The 17,104-nt window shown below is 40.6% G+C and overlaps 1 protein-coding gene across 3 annotated transcripts; it reads right to left on the bottom strand.

The window, feature by feature from the left end:
• Positions 1-2,288: 2,288 nt before the first annotated feature.
• Positions 2,289-15,480, bottom strand: mybl1 (v-myb avian myeloblastosis viral oncogene homolog-like 1). Of its 3 annotated transcripts, none has more exons than XM_038727780.1 (16): positions 15,089-15,480; positions 12,268-12,367; positions 11,911-11,982; positions 11,585-11,677; positions 10,597-10,817; positions 10,308-10,506; positions 10,134-10,208; positions 9,727-9,837; positions 8,431-8,664; positions 7,946-8,338; positions 7,675-7,814; positions 7,365-7,479; positions 7,085-7,201; positions 6,803-6,907; positions 6,332-6,523; positions 2,289-5,995 (listed from the first exon to the last, which is right to left on the bottom strand). In XM_038727780.1, exons 1-16 carry the CDS (start codon positions 15,109-15,111, stop codon positions 5,870-5,872), a joined length of 2,316 nt encoding a protein of 771 aa, XP_038583708.1. In that variant the 5' UTR covers positions 15,112-15,480; the 3' UTR covers positions 2,289-5,869. The 3 variants fall into 3 exon arrangements, with proteins under 3 accessions (XP_038583708.1, XP_038583716.1, XP_038583722.1); XM_038727788.1 differs by having other exon boundaries at positions 7,946-8,320; XM_038727794.1 differs by lacking the exon at positions 9,727-9,837.
• Between the last annotated feature and the right edge of the window lie 1,624 nt (positions 15,481-17,104).

Genomic DNA, 17,104 nt, shown 5'->3' with positions numbered 1-17,104 from the left:
GTGCAGTAGGGGAGAAAAACTCTCTCAAGCGAAAGGAAGTGTGATTGAGGCCTGCTGAAAGCCTTGCCAAAGGACCAGGGATTGTGCTGGTTTCCCCAGCAACATAAAAGCTCTCAGACGTCGCATGTAGTCTTCTTCTTCTGTGGTGCCTCCCAGCATGCCCCCATAGTGGGATCTCTATAGGGTGGGATGTAGATTACCTCCTTCCAGAGGAACAAACACCAAACCTAATCCTAACTTTGGCCTTGACCTCCATAGAGAAAACACACTCCTCCTCATCCCCCACCGTTTGATATTCACTGTTGTAAAATCCTTTGTAATAAAGGCTGTAGGAGGCAGTCACTCTGGGGCCAGTGTTTCAGCTGCATGTCTTGCACAGGGAAGGGTGTAAATATTACAAAGAGACAGCTCTGAGCAAACTCTGATTCATGAGAAGAATATTTGAGTGGGCCTTTCAACTGCCGTTACTGTTTACAGCTTATCTTCAGCATGTGACTCTCAGTTTTAAATACAGGAAAGGAATTACTGAGAATCTTGCACATTAAAATTCTGACCCCTTGGATGATGACACATGACAGGACGTAAAAAAAAGATAGTATGTGTACTTCCCTTAATGAGATTTAATATACAATATGTGCATAAATAGGAGGTGTATAAAAGGAGAAATGTCACTTGTCTTAAAGGTACCAGCTGCTTTTTTCACCTGTGCCTATAAGTGGTGTATTGGGACTCACTTATAGGTGGTTAAAAGTAATACATATAAAGTAATAGATACGGTCACTGTGTGTGTTTCTTCATGTCAAGTCCCCAGACAAGTGGGAGCCTGACTTACCTCACACGGCACTGACACACACACAAGTGGAAATAGTGACCTATATAGGAAAGGCCAGGGTCCAATTTTAACACACACACAAACACACACACACACACTCCCAGAGCTGTGGACTCTCCCGCCTAAAAGTGTCCAATCCTTGCTGTGTTGTACTGTGTCTTTGGGGGGAATGGGGGAGGGGGGGTAACAGGGTGCCTGCCAGATGACTACTCTGTCAGCCCAATAATGGACTGCCATCTGCTGTCTAGCATACACAAAGGCAAACAGTGTGTGTTTGTGTGTGTGTGTGTTGTTGTGTGTTTGCTTTTTGGGTGTGTGCTCAGAGGAAGAAGGCAGGGGAGATTTGGTTAAACGCCTGTAGGCTCTGTTTCATGTCTGCAGTGTACAAGGTAGACACAAAAATGAACACATGCCATTAATGGCTAACGCAATGACTGGAGCTATACTGGGCCGACCTGCACTGGATAATAAAAATCGGTGGTGCAAACTTTGGCATGTCAAGTTTTACAGTGTAGTCAAATAAAAAGATGGAAAATATAAATCAGCTTTAATAAATCTCACAATGACAGCTTTGTACAGCTAACAAGTCTACTCCGAGGTATGTGTCTACATGTCAGTAAGTCACTTTAATCAAATAATTGCTTTCCTTTAATACATGCATGAAGCATGAGGGGTAGGGGCTGCTGCCAATAACCAATTAAGAGGCAAAAGGTCCTTGACATCTTTGAACTCTCAGTGCGGGTCACGCAAGAACAAAAGACCCTCTTGTACAAGAACAACAGCAAAGGGAGGACAGATTGATTAAGTGGACATGGCGTGCATGCAGTGCCCGTGTGTTTATGTGCACATTGTTTGTATGCATGTGCACTGCTGCTCCTTCAGCACAAGTCGTCACGTTCTTTGCCTCCCTCCATTTGGGGGGCAATTGAGTGAATGGGCCTGTAAAACCAACAGCCCCGAGGACAAAGGAGCCCGGGGGCATTAAGTCATGGGTGAGTGGGCCCCTTTAGGGCCAGCAGCTGACCCTGTGGAGAGGCCTCTTGTTCTGGTAGAGGGGGCTCGTGTCCCTGGTCCCCAGGCCAAGTTGACAGCATCCCAACATATACATACACACATGACAGGGGGTCAGCTAAACCACTATCAGCTGTAAATCCCCAGAGCAAACACTTCACCTGCATGGCTGTCAACACCACCTGGGGATAAGCATCACAATACGATTTAACGGTGAAGGATTTCCACTTCCCTCAAGAAAATGGCTTTCAAGGAATCAGTTTTTGGCAAGTGCTCAAGAGGTTGCTATGCCTGCTGTGAGCATGTCAGAAAATCTAAATGATCATCAGAAATCTTTATTACTTGGGAAATACCATGTAACCCACACAATTTGTACAGTGGCTCTTGGCAGAGAGAGAAAACTCTGCTGAATTTCAAACACATGGAAAAATGTAGACACTCGTCATTCAACATATGCATTTATTTTTTTTCACAAATTAAGTACATGGTTACAAAGACAGTTGGCAGGATTTCTATGGTACCTTGGTTATGATTTCAAATGCTACAAAATCTAGAGCGAGTATTCATCTGTGATTCACCTCGTCAATTAAAGCAAATCCAGCATCTTGTGTATTGCTCATGCATAACTACAGTAGTATATAACAGCTGCTGCTATCCTGTGTATGTACTTAATTCCCTCAAAACCTATGCTGTTACACGGCCAAATGTTGTTAACATACAAAATTATCAACTTGGACGAATGAAATGTACAAACTCAAGTCAAACCAACAAACAGAACGTAAAACACAATAATATACAGATTCGACACATCTCAGCCACCAGATTGAAATACACTTGTCTTATGTGGATGTTAGTCTTTCTGTTTTAGAGCTGTGTATTATATACTCCTGATCTTTCCACTTGATCTCCCTGACAAGATTCCCTTCTTTTTCTCACTCAAATGCCTAATGCAGGATAATCCAGATTATAACTATAAATACTGGATCCACTAATGCCGATAATACAAAGAAGATCGTTTATAGCTTTTAGTGTTACTTCAGCAGATTATAGATTTTTTGTTTGTTTCTGGATGCGTTACGTGAATCAGCCTGTTAACATGGAAGCACAGTGCAGTACACTTCTTCAGAATCACACCCAAATATGTGCATATTTACATGACATTTTAAGCATTTTGTTCTTAAGCAGTGTCAAATAATGAGCGAGCGGGTAGGGGTTTGAGGTCTTGCTTTCAGGAGGCATTTACGCTCTGTGTTAGCTGTTTTCCCAGAGCCATCTGCCAGTTTAATGTAAGGCTTTAATGTAGTGTGTTTGAGCACACATTTCTGCAGAACAGGAGTTGAAATCATGTTAAAATCAAGCAGCATGATCTTAATGTCAGTTTTCATTACAAAACGGGGAGACAACCATCTAACACACACACACACACACACACACACACACACACACACACACACACACACACACACACACACACACAAAAAAGGACAAGAGCTACATTATCAGCATCAGTGTTGGGCAAGTTACTCTGAAATTGCTAGTTACTTATTACTTCTTCAAAAAGTAGTAATATTACTTTACTTATTACTGGGTGATAAAAGTAATTACTATATTACTTTCCAGTGTTGCCCACAGAATGACACCATAACTGTGGTGCCTGGAAAGAGAGAGGGGGAGGAGGAAGCGAGCGAGAGGAGGTGCTGCACGAATATATGCTCCTCAATACAGCTCCTCAATCAATTAGGATTTTAAATACACCTAGTAAAAAAAATAGAAAATCAATATGTGGCAGTCAGCATTGACAATTATCCCATATACTGATTTATGGGAAACACTGCTTTTTTTTCAAAGCAGTCTCTCACGACTTTTTAACTAATATCATATTCATAACAGCAGCAAGGAGTATGTTTTTTTTTAATTATAAAACATAACGTTTCTTTACGCCACTGGCTGAAATAAAAAAGTAAAGCAAGTAAATCCAACTTTTGAAAAGCTATTTTTCTGCTCATGTAGCCTATTTATAAGAGCAGTGTTCAGTATTTTTACAAAACGTTACTATAACACCACTCTCTCCCGTCGAGTCTTAGCATCACTGTCAGTAGCTGCCGGAGTGTTTTTCTATAAGTTTCTTGTTACTGTCCTGCTTTAGCAGATGCTTCAATATTTAAATGTAGAATTGTTCATGTTTGAAAGCTTTTTACTAGTTGCACAGAATTTACAATCTCTGTGACACAATAATGGCAGTAACTACTTACAGCTGTGGAAAGAACGCCTCTCACCCTCATAATCTCTTTATTTTTTGGCTAACAGCTGACTGAAATAACAAAGTCTGGTGCCGCTGAGCTGCTGCACAGTTGTGCGCTCACGTCAAGGATGGCCCATTCAGTAACACAGTAAGGCAGCATTACTTGGATTAGTAACTGTAATAATATTACCGTTTTAGAAAAATAATCCATTACACTACTAGTTACTGGGAAAAGTAATATTACAGTAACTGCCCAACACTGATCAACACGAACAAAATTAAATGATTAGTAAAAAGTGCAATTTGTCTACGATTAGAGGTTGGAGATGGAGTCCTGCTACCTAATAGCGAAGAACAATCAAAGAATTGAAGGAATCAAAGGAAAGAAATGACCTATCTCTATGTTACAAGATCACCAGATACAACTACATGATGATTCTTTGCTAGTTCTTGCCTGATCAGGAAAAGAAATGAACATAAAATTAGTTGCAGTGCATGTTCTTCTTGGAGTAATGAAACTGAATGGTAGCCCGATTTTGAAAGAGAAAAGACAGTAAAAATTCTTCAATAATTTTTCTTAAAACTTTTTAGAAATAAATAAATTAGTAGACATTAAATAAATAAAACCTACAGCCTTCACATAAAACGTAAATCCTTCTTGACCAAATGCTTGTTGTAAAACACTGACGATATGAAAAGTGAAGCAACGGTGACCATTGATCCTCTATTACAGAGAGAACTGCTTTAGAGCAAGTGAGGGTTTTTAGGCTGTTTTGTCAGCAAAGTTAAACTTCTTAAAAACTCATGGTGTCCGATTTTATATTAATATCTAAGCTTTAGAGCTGTCAGATAATAAATAAAACAAACAGAAATAAACATTAAGGTACCCTTCCATTTTTGAGGTTCTTACATTGCAATGAAATACATTCAACCAATGTCTTGACAGACACTATGGCCTTGGAAAGGAAACGTGTTGTTTAAATAAAACCCCATAACAAGTGCTATCCAGTTTGCCCTTAAAAACACTGCTCCTTTTTTTCTCAGCAGCAAAATCAACTCAGTAGTGCAATACTGACAGCTTCTTATTTCAAACTTCACATCACCATGGATACGCATTCAGGAATATAACACTGCTGTCACCAAAAAAAACAACAACATGGAAATGCATTTTTTGTTTCTCTAATTTAAAAGCAACGGTTAACATTATACTGTGTGTGTCATGTTAAAAAAACCCATGATGCGATTTTAAAATACATAGGTGCCAAAAACAAAGCTACACATTTTGCATGTAGGTGTTTTTTCTTGGATAACAGCAATAGGGCAGTTTAGCAAAACAAGCTAGAGGAGATAAACAATAAGTAGCGTTATATTAATGTTTCTTGTCATTTAAACAATATATATTAACAATATAAAACTCAGAAGCAGCCACTGCTAGTAATAAACACTATTCCTACCGCCTACTTCATGTGCAGGTTGTTTCAACATTACTGTCTAGTGCAGAAAAAAATCTAGCCTTTTCATATCTGTACAAAATTTTATACGTTGCCAGGTTGTGTGTATTAACAGATCTATGAACAACAAAACTACTTGGCCAGTGACATAGAAATGTGTTGAAAACAATACCAGCAGCCGTGCCTTTTTGTGGACGTCCTTGGCGGGGTATTTCTGCTTCAAAAGAAAAAGAAAATCATTTGTCTTCACTGGATTGTCTCTTACAGGTTTCAGTGGAGGTTTTAGTTGTTGGACGGGCGTAGTAGTGTTGCCTGCGCAGCAAGGGGACGGCTTTAAAGCACAAGGGCCCTTGAGGTAGAGCCAGATGGCGGGTAAGGGTTCAGGTACTGACGTGCCTGTTCTGTCATGATCAGCTGGTCCTCGGTCTTCCCATAAACAACTGCTTCCCAGTCACTCACCTGCAGATAAGGCAATCAACAATTACCAGTGGCTGACAAAGAAGCCTACCCTTCATTCTGCACAACATTGTGAAAATGATTTTCACACAATCTATTCCACTGATCTACAGGTGGCAGTAACACGCTCAGATATGCTACAATGCACCACAAAAGGCAGGGAAGAAGACTTCAAGCTAGTACACATGGATGTAAATGCAAATTTGCAAATGTTTTATGAGGAAGGTAGTCAAGGTTTGTTAGACTTTAAGAATACGAAGTTTTTTGGTGAGCAGCACGGGGAAAAAAAACATTTATGCACATGACGTCATCGTTGTTGTTTTTTTAAAGACCACGTACCTGTAGAGTGGAGTGCTTTGGTGCTTTGTGGGTAGCAAGAAGCTTCTTCATCCGGGGGCTGGTAAAGCGATGAGGCTGAACGGGGACTAATGGGGGATCCTCTCGGCCGGAAGTCAAAGAATGGCTACACTCCTCTCGCTCAGGGATTGTGGTGATCAGTGAAGAGTTTGTCAGTAAACTTTCATCTGGCACCTGCAATATAAGGTTCAATAAATGGAGTAGCTCAATTAAAAATACAAGTGATGACGATGCTGAATATAATTCAGTATCTATTATTAGAAATTTATTTCAAGTAACATTTTACAGTTTTGTCTAAGGCTCAACATTTGCCTGCTTATTGTTGGCGACTGAGTAGCTCTTTTAGGGGTTACATGACCTACACTTGTACAAATCAGTGGTAGTTACTGACTTAGTTTGCCCATCCAGTTACAAGATGTGAACCAATGATTTTAAACCAGTATTGTGACTTACTTGTGTGTTGTTGAGCTGCTCTTGGAAGAGTTGGATGTTTAGGCAGTCTTTGGCCCAGGGGTCCAGCACAAGAGACTTACGCACCTTTCTAGCTGGGCCATCAATCTAAAATCAAAGGACAGAGCTGTAGTTTGTACTTACGTACTATTATTGAGTTAAGTAAAATTTAAAAATGTGTGTATTTGTGTGTAATATGTGTATTTGTTTCTTCAGATAACAGAGAGCAGGTTTGTATAGTTCATTAATTTCTTTCTGCAAAAGAAGTGTGCCTGCTACACATACATTATGTTTCCATGCTCTGTAGTCTGGCTGGATGTCTGCTCTGTTAAAAATGTCCGCTCCAGTCTCCAGCTTCAGAACTTCTCGAATGTCTTCTTCTAGAAATGCCAATGGCTGTGGCTGGAAAGCACGGACACATACATACACACACACACATATAAACACAAGATCATACAGCCATATACTCTACAAAATAAGAAAGATATCATAAATACAGTTAAATAAAAGTATGAAGTGTGTAAGTACAAAGGTAAATTGTTCACAGCAACATTTTAACTCTTACCTCCATCTTCAGTGGCCCATGCATTTTCTCCTGGGCAGCCAAAGCATTTTTGAAGGGAGTCGGTGTCCTTGGGGTTGGACTCATGACTGTTTTACGGAATTTGGGGGTCCGCAAACTAGAAAGTAATTAAAGAATATTATACACAGAGTACTCTTGTCCTAAAAATCCCATTAAATTAAGATAAAAATTTCCACAAAGCATAGCAAGCTTCTGGCTTTTATGCCAATTCTTTTGGGATGTGTACTGCTTCTATATATATATATATATATACACATACATACATATGTGTATGTGTGTGTGTATATTTTACCCATCATTCTCTTTCTGGTGCTTAAGTGTGGTTTCTTTTTGGAGCGGAGTGTTGAGGAGACACCTTTGTCCACACACAGGAGTCGAGGTGAGGGCGGGGTTATCCAGGTTGAGATGCTCCGACCCTGATATGTTGCAGAACTGGGGGAAACAGACAGACAAAGCATATTAGACACATGACCAATGCAACCTACAGAATATATCAACTTTATGAGGAAGTAGTCAGCTGAGGCAAGGATTATGGTGAAATGAAAAAAGAAACACAGATTTACTCGTGATGGGGTGAATGACAGTGATTTTATGGGCGTTTTCTTGGGAGAATTTGAGATATCTTCCAAAAAGGAGGAGCAGGTCCTGTTGCACAAAGGAGACGATTCACCCCTCTCTCTTCTCCTCCTCCTCCCAGTGGATGCCTGGGTGGGTTTGGATGAGGTGATAGGAGTCAGGGAGGCGACACTGCCCACACCAAATGGAGCACAGCTCTTATCATGGCAGGAGATGGCAGTCGGAGTGTTGACTGTGTAGCCCGTTGAATTGTCAATTGTCCTCTCTTGCAGGAGCGTGGTGTAGCCTGCCTGGTTGTGCCTGGGCGGTGTCGCTGTCTCTGACAAGTCAAAACTGGCCATGTCGCTCCATGCAGCAGGGTCCTGGAGAGCAAAACACATCTACAGTAGATCTTTAATACATTCATGACTTTTAGTCAACAAATTCATACTGAGATACATTTGTTCTGCGCAGTGCTCCTTCTGTTACTCACTGAGTCAATGAGCTCCATGGTCTCTGCAAACTCTGGTATGGTCTGCAGGGTAGAGAGCACAGTGCTGGCCTCTACAGCCAGGAACTTGCTGGGGGAGACAGGAAGCTGTGGTGGAGGTCCCTGGGGGATCTCAGGGCCCCTCCAGGGCCTCCTCTCTGCTTGCTCCTCTAGGCTGCTACTACTTGTGGTCAGTGTGTCATCTGACACGTCGTCGGACCAGTACTGCTCCAGACTCTGAGGGGGCAGGATGAGAGACCACTGGGGTTAGATCTCTGGCTCCAGCAGCAGTTTGCTTAATGTTGTGAGATGTAAATTTGCATAAAATGATCTGTGACTAGGAATATGTGGAAAACATTGGTGATTAGGGGTGTGACGATATACTTAGCTCACAAGATGAAACTTGATATTGGGTACAATATGCTTAAATATTGTTTGTGTCATGTCTGTCACTCTATCGCCATTTACTGTTTTCCACTGGGTACCCAAAATGCTGCCACACAAACAATTTTAAAGTGGCGGGGGGGCATCTTCTATGCTAATTTCACCATCAGACTCCATCACGCTGATATCATGAGACAGCTTTTCACCTCAACAAGAAATATCGTCACACCCCTATTGGTGATACTACAACATATCAGGCCAATCTTCACTGTTCAATCATTCAATTAACTGACTGTGAAGAATGACACATTACATGAATGGAGTGAACTGAATGTGAAAGACAGAACAGGAACAGGATAGACAGAGGAGAGTGCTTGGTTCAAACTGCTGGCTGAGCGTGGGATATGGGGGTGAGGACGGGAGGGGATAAGGGAGCAGGTTCATGTTTGGAACGATGGTAATGTGGGGAGTGGGGGGGGGGCTACCAAGCACAGCTTCAGGCCAGTCTGGATGAGTAGCGAGATGGGGAAGGTAGTTACTATAGCAACACTACAGCAAATCAGGCTACAGACACACATACATGTGTGCCATTCTCGTTTTCACATGTATACACTGCAAAAAGTCCACAGTCATTTAGTCTTCAGTCTTAAAATCTTCTTTTCCTTAAAGAAAAGTTCGCTGAGGATATAGGAGTTTTCAATAAACAAGTGTCAGGCGTAGAAAATAACACCTGGTTCATGAAAATTCATAATATTCTCTATTTATCTCTTTTTGATTTGATTTTAAGACTCAATATTGAATTAAATAAAAGATTTAATATTAAAAATGACAGTTTACTTTTTACAGTGTATGTAAGCTACAAACACACGCAGGCTATGCTGACTATGCAAACACACATTCAGAGTGTGTTCTTACACATGGACCTCTGCACTGCACTTGTCGTTGGACTTCATTCTCTGCTGACATAAGCAGCAGCTCAAGCTCCTTAATTCTTTGCTCTCTGTCAGGATCATCCAGGCAGGATGGCTGAAATAAACAAACGTCAGGGAGGAGAAGTCGAGAGGACAGGAGGAAAGGAAGAAGTTAAGAAAACCAGACAAAACCAAAACAAGATTTACACATAATATATTTACGGGAGCATTTCAGATCTACGCCCTTTTAAATGTTATTGAATGTTAGGTGAAAATAACAGGACATTCTAGTATTTGATTTGAAGCCCAGAGTTAGCAATCCCAAGAATAACTACAGAAAGTCCAGAACAAAAAAAAAAGAATGTGACAAGTTTGTCCCACTAGCATGCAAAAACCCCCACAAACACTCACCAATAAGAAGCCTGAATTATCTGGAAGATTGTCCATCAAGTTTCCACTGTGAGGATCATAAGGACATCCCCCCATCTAAAATACATAGAATCATGCTTAAATAAAAAGCAATACAGACAACAAATAAAAGAAATCAAAACAGCATATAGGGTGGAGTCCAGAAGGGAAGTGGACCTGGTTGGGTCCTGATATAGGCAGGGGACTGCGATCACAGTGCTGGGGCTCTGTTGGAGTGGGACACGGCCTGTGGTGGCGTCTCTTCACTCCACTGTGAGAAGAAGTGAAGCTCTTGGAGCCATCCTGCAGGTAACCCTCATGCTCCACCTTCCTCCTCATGGTGGAGTTCCAGTGGTTCTTGATGGAGTTGTCCGTCCTGTTGGGGAGATGATCAGTAACAGTTTAGCAGTTTTCATGACTCATACTGGAAGTAGACATATGCAATGTGCACACAAGATTGTATTACCGTCCAGGAAGAAGCTTAGAGATCTCTGCCCAGCGGTTGCCAAGCCGTTTGTGGGCCTCATAGATGATTCGGTCCTCCTCCTGAGTCCATGAAGACTTCTTCACCTCTGGGTTAAGGTGGTTGTGCCACCGTTCACGGCACTGCTTCCCAATCCTCCCCTGGAGGTGCTTGGCGATCACCGACCAACGCTTGGGGCCATATTTGTGTACCAGGTCAATAACCTACACAAACATCCCCAAAGACGGGATCGTTAGTAGACAGTTTTTATTTCTAAATCAGAAAATTATAATCTGTATACTGCTGCATATTCTAGTAGTGCTTTCTTCTTTCATTTAATGTAAGGCCTAATTGGATTAATTTCAAACTACAAGTTTGCATAAAATAGGAAATCACATCTTTCTACTTTTCTCATTTATAGCCAACAACAGTGCTTGTGTTTAGAGAGCTTTGACTGTAGCAGCAGCACAGCTTGTTTGGCTTTTTCAAGGTGGAAAAATGTTGTGATGTCATCGTTGGCAGCCCAGGCTGTTACTGATAGGTCTGTGTTTCTGTTATGATGCCAAGATGTTGGAGGAATGAGACGCCATTCTTGAAGAATCACGACCCATTTAAGGAATGCATTATTCAACCCGGAGCCGGGAAAGATATCAGAGTTTCACTCTGTACAAAGAAGGGCTGAGCTCTCAACTAGTTACTTGGAAAGTCTGTGTTTTATTAGGCATGATGTAGTGGAGCATTTATTTTGTGAAAAAAGAAGGGAAAGACAGTTTTAGCGGGAAGTAAGCTTGCGCATGTGCACAGCCCTTTTAGTCTGAAGGTAAAAGATACACCGCATTCTGTATTGTGGCATCTGTGTTTGTATTGTGTTCTTTCACTTAGACTAAGCTGCTCTCCACACTCACCACAGCTTCCTTCTGTCTCTCCTATTATTTACCTATTTTGTGATCCCTCTTTCTAGCCAGAAAAGGAAACTCCCAGCTCCTCTTACCTTTTGATCCTCCTCTTTTGTCCAGGGTCCTTTGACCAGCTCTGGGTTGAGCACCTTCTGCCAGCGGTGCTGACACTGGCCATCTGTCCTCCCCTGTGACAGAGGCACAAGGCACAACACCTCCTTACAACACACCTCACAGTTACACCTACTCCTAACAGCGGGAAATAAATCAGCCTCGCCAGTCACTGCACCCATGACTTCCCATCACTGTTAGTAACATCCTATTGAGGAATGCTGTTAATTATGAGCTTAATTAATGAACAAATGTGGCATAAAGCAGTACTCTTATTACACAATGCAGACACATTACATTACATACTTACTTGAACAAAGTTAGATATTAATTTCCAGGAGTCAGTTCCATGCTGCTCTACAAGTTTTTTCAGCTTTTCATCCTGGGAAGAGGGGAGGAAAAAAAAAAGACAGAGTGAAAACAATATCCCTCCTGAGGGACTTCCATCATCTACATTAGCATGTTGTCCACTTTCATTGTATTAATGAATAAAATAACAGTAATTATTAAGGTTCCCCTAAGATGTGTGGAGCACACACTTAAACCCCTCCTTATTTGCAAGATAAAATCCACATCTCATGCAGAAAAAAGTCCCCATTTCATGCACTCAAATAACCCACAAACCCCCCTGAAGTCCAGACCTTGCTTGTGCCTCTGATAAACTCACCTCATCTCGGGACCACTTCACTTTGCACAGGGTTTTTTTATCTTTGCTCTTGTCTTTACTCTCTGGGTCTGTGGAGTGTAGCTCTTCATCCTCATCATTGCTAAAAAATAATGTGGAAAGGGAGTAAAAGAAGAGCAGATTTTATAAATTGAGCCAAAACGTGTCTTTATAAGGTCAGGAATAAGCAGAAACAGTGATATAAATCTGGTGAGTGTTAATGCAGTCACCTGTATCAGTACTTTAGTTTCTGTCATTCTATAATGGATTTCAAACACTTAGTAAAACTGTATCCTGATTAGTTTTAAAAACATACGCCTAAGGAAATGCAAACATGCAAATCCCTCTACTTGTAAAGGACATCCTGCCAATGCACATGCTCTCATGTGTAAAGGAGAGTACTAGGAAAAGATACAAAACGCTTAACAAGGTGGGTAGTTCCTAGAACTACTCTTTCAATGTCACAGTCAAAACAAGCAAGACAAGGAAATACAAGGAAACACAAAACCATGGATGACACTTACAAGAGGCTTTCAGAATATTTTAGTCTAAAAGTGACAAACTATAGGTGATAGATGATAACGAACTAAAAAAATACTACAGCATTGGCTTTGACGCATCACTAATATTGCATTCACACTGCAGTCAGACAGTATATACACTCAGATAACAGATCAATTAAAAAATGTAAACAGGAATAGGACTGTCAAACGGGTGGGTTTCAATGTGAGACATAATAACAGTGAAAGGGTACAAAAGGACTTCCACTTTAGAGATTTAGAGGACCACCAGCTTTTGGCAAAACTATGTCAGAATAAAAAGGAAAGAAAGAAACAACTTGTATTCATACAAGAAAACAAAATTCCTCTCTACTGACACAATAAGCTGGCAGGCAGCACTGTACTTTTGTGTTCCCATAAAACTTGCTGCTGGGCAACACTTTCTTTGTGCCAATGGAGAAGAGTTTAATAAATGTAGGAGAAATTAAGTAATCCGTTCGTAAGAGCTGTTGCTGTGCAGCAGACCTTTACGATCACACATGCACACACTTTACTACACACACAGTGCTTTCCTCGGGTCTCCTGCCAGACTGCGTTTGAAAGGTCTTCTTCAGTGTGGAAACTTGAACATTGCAATTGAATTTTGGCGTGGCCTGATTCCCCCACCAGAGCAAAGAGAAGTGGGGAAGTGAGTCTGAACCTATGGCTGAACAGGAAGGAGGGGTGTGAGGGGTTTGGAGGAAAAGGGGCGATCCCACATCAACAGGCTCTTTCACCTCAAGAGGTGTGTGTGTGTGTGTCACTGAGATGGAGGAGGCGGTGCTCTGGGGTGTGGTCAGGGGAATGGCAAAGTCCTAACGGTCCAGTTGTTCAGAAAGTTTAAAAAAACATGCAGACTTTAGTAACCTCTTCGCATTTTGTTTAACACATTATTTGCCCACTTTGGAATAATAAGAATATCATTAAAATGTGCTTCAAAAGGAACAATTGTAGTATCAGCTGAACGCCTCAGTGGCAGTAAAACAAATAGACACCAATGCACCAAACATTCATCATCAGAGTTTGCTGCATTAGTAATATTTCATTGGTCATAACGAATAAATAGGATACTGTAAAATACAGGATTTGGGTCCCCAAGTCAAAACCTAAGTTGCTTGCGAAAGACCCACCCATCTCTCTCCAGATGTAAACACAGGGAGGAGTATGTGGTGGGCATGAGACAAACAGTTAATTCAACAGTTAATTCAAGCTTAATGCAGGCATCACTAAAGCTGCAACTAACAATTATTTTCATTGTTGGTTTATCTGTTGATTGTTTTTTTAATTACATGTTTACTTAGGTCTATAAAATAGCCCGAAAATAGTAAAAAAAAATACCAATCACGATTCCCCATAGACCAATGTCACATCTTTTCTTTTCGTCCACCCAAAACCCCAAAGATTTATTTTAGAATGAGATAAAACTGAGAATGAAACAAGCAAATGTTTGGCAATTTAGCTTGATATATGACTAAGGAATCAGTTAACTCACTTTCATCATTCTCATTTCACCACTAATTGTGTTTTTATTATAAATAATTATAACACTTGATTGCAAACATAATTATTACTCTGCACCTATGTATGTCAGTAAAGTATAATTTAACGGGTCAGTATACCTTATCAAGTCTAATCACAAACCAGCACATCTGTTTGTTTTCTCAGGTACTTTCTTAGGTAGGGTTTTTGAAAAACAAAGAAGGGCTTTGGACTACTTTTACCCATTGGCTTTTTGTCTCTCTTGGCAGAAACACAGTCCTCCAAGAAGACCAGATAATACAAATGTTTGGATGGAAAACATTTTATCTGATGCAGCTTTTATCTGTGTATGGTGCTATTGCATAACTGCTGTCTGGCAAAGGGCTGCGCCTCTGTCGCATAGCAAACTATTATGCAGGTTAAACTGTATTGTTGCAACAACATTTACAAAACAATAGTGATTCGGGATTTAGAATCAATAAATTTCTACTTAAAGTCTCCAGCACATTTATCACTATCCCGGTACATGTTTCAGGCTACTGGGAGAGGTAGGTTATTAACTATTAATTATCAAGTATCTATTGTTGGTACTCCCGTAGATGGACCTTGTTACAGCAAGACTGCAGGTGCACGTGCAGTGTACGTCATGCTGCCATAGATAAAACTCATGCAGTGTGAATGCTCACACTGTATTATCACGATAATCATGACTAAAATCAATCTTATTTAGTTATTTTTACTAGAAGTGCAAAGAAGCACTGGTGACTGTGAACAGATGGTGAAACAGCATTATAGCTTAGACCCACCTGCGGGGTTTCACGTTGTCCATGACAGTCGGTAGGATGACTGAACCTTTTCAAAGACGAACCTGTGTTTGGCAGCTTTACAAAATCCCACATTAATAGATGTTTATCCATAGAAATCGCTGTCAGTCATCGCTGGTTTCCTCTGAGAAGCATCTAGCTAGCACACTTCGGCTAGCCAGTGAGCTAACTTAATATACAGTCCATAACATTAAAGTTACGCTCTCTCTGTAGAAGCCTTATTCGTCGTCGATAACATTTCTCCAAAGCAACGCGTAAGCTGTGTCCTCTTCCGGGACTTGTTTCCGAAAAGGCAATATCACAAAATAAAAGCCGATATAAAGTAGAAGAGAGTAACACATCACTTTCTTTGCCTGCTCTCCGGACTGTTTCTATCTCACTTGTCTGTACGTCTGTTCGGCGTTATGATTTTTGTCCATCCCGCCGATTCTCGCGCCCAGCCCATCTGCGCAGGCGGCCTCGCTCCTGATTGGTCAGACACGGGGGCTGTGAAAAGAGGAGTCGGTACTCGAAACTGATTGGGCAAGATTAAGGAGAGGCTCGCGTATTATTGGTTCAAAATGGAAGGAGGTTTAGATTTATTGGTTGACGTGTTGTGGAGGCGGGCGTTATGCTAGACAACTGTGCTGTCACCCTCTGCATCAGAAAGGATCTTTTCATCAAGGCGGCGGTGGCTCAAAGTGGGGTGCGGGGACTTTCGGGGGCCCTTGAGGGGGTTTCAAGGAGTTCCCAGCCCTACAATTTCACTGGAGCAAGCGCCAATTCAATCTCTAATGTTGTCCCCTGTTAATATTTAGCAACAGGTATTCATAGGAGCAGATAACTCCACTGCACATGAAATATAGCTTATTTTTTAACAGATTATGCACATCTACATTGGAACGCATTGTGAATTTATTATACTGTTAAGGCCAATGCCTTGGAATTGACATTTTCTTCATTGTGGTGTCTTGTAAGTGATATTAATGGTTATGATGATTCACACAATAATTGCATCATGTTAGAGGAGAACGAAGGCTTGATGTTCAGAGATTCAGACAAAAGCAATAGAGAATATTTATAGCATTCACTCTCTGGCATAGATACAATATTTCCTTTCGCTTTGACAGGCAGCTCTTGCATGTCCACAGGACAGTCTGCAGCTTCTTTAAATTGTGTTTTGCTGACGCCTTGTGGACAAAATCCTATTGGTTTCATGGAAAGCCAAAAACACATTTAACTCTGAAAATGTGTTTTATTCATATGTTGGCGCATATTAACATTTCTATTGATGGCATTATTGATTTATATCAATCATAACATTTCTAGTTATTATTCGTCATCTCAAAGCAGGTGATCGACTCGGGACCTATTTTTTTGGGATAAGTGGTGCAATGCGTCTGTATGCATTCTAGACAGTCATGGACTTCATGAAGTTCAAACCATAATTGTTGCTTTTTGATAGCCACATTTATGAAGTATCTCATAATTCTTAGATATTATCTCACACTTGTCACTTGTAATTCATTGATTATTATATAGTAGTATACTGTAGCCTATCATAATTGTGACGTAGTCATGATGATAATATTGTATTAATCATTCCTAGTTCTTTTATTATTCATTTATTTTTTTATGAAGGTCCAACTAGAGTGTGGATATTTTGGGGGGATTTTAGGTCCTGCCATTTTACCTGTAGGTGACACTGTTTAACTGTTTCACTTCTCAATGTTGGTATTGCAGAGAAAAAAAGTACATGTGTTAAGCAAACCCATAGACTGTACATAAGAAGAGCAAACCACAACAAGACCGGAAATTTGTTTGTATGCTGAAAATAAAAGCATGAATTCTGTCAATTCAAAGCAAATTATTAGGTGAAGCATAATCACAAAAACGTTTTATAATACTAGATAGGCATAGGAGAAGAATCAAAAGCCTTTCAAAACAAACTGTATTTTTCATAGTCTTTTTATACAAATACTAGAACCTACAAAATTAAACTAGCCTAGTTCAATTTGT

This window comes from Micropterus salmoides, unplaced genomic scaffold (genome assembly GCF_014851395.1).
Source record: "Micropterus salmoides isolate LMB-PRFRI ecotype aquatic unplaced genomic scaffold, ASM1485139v1 Ms_hic_scaffold_1, whole genome shotgun sequence".
In the NCBI taxonomy this organism is placed as follows: Eukaryota; Metazoa; Chordata; class Actinopteri; order Centrarchiformes; family Centrarchidae; genus Micropterus; species Micropterus salmoides.
This window is presented reverse-complemented; position numbering and strand designations above follow the sequence as displayed.

Coding starts and splice junctions, on each gene's coding strand:
- mybl1 (XM_038727780.1), bottom strand. CDS start 15,111: ATGGACAACGTGAAACCCCGCAG. Junction 8,665..9,726: donor TGCAGTGCAGAGGTCCATGT/GTAAGAACACAC, acceptor CTGCCCCCTCAG/AGTCTGGAGCAGTACTGGTC. Junction 8,339..8,430: donor CCATGGAGCTCATTGACTCA/GTGAGTAACAGA, acceptor GATCTACTGTAG/ATGTGTTTTGCTCTCCAGGA.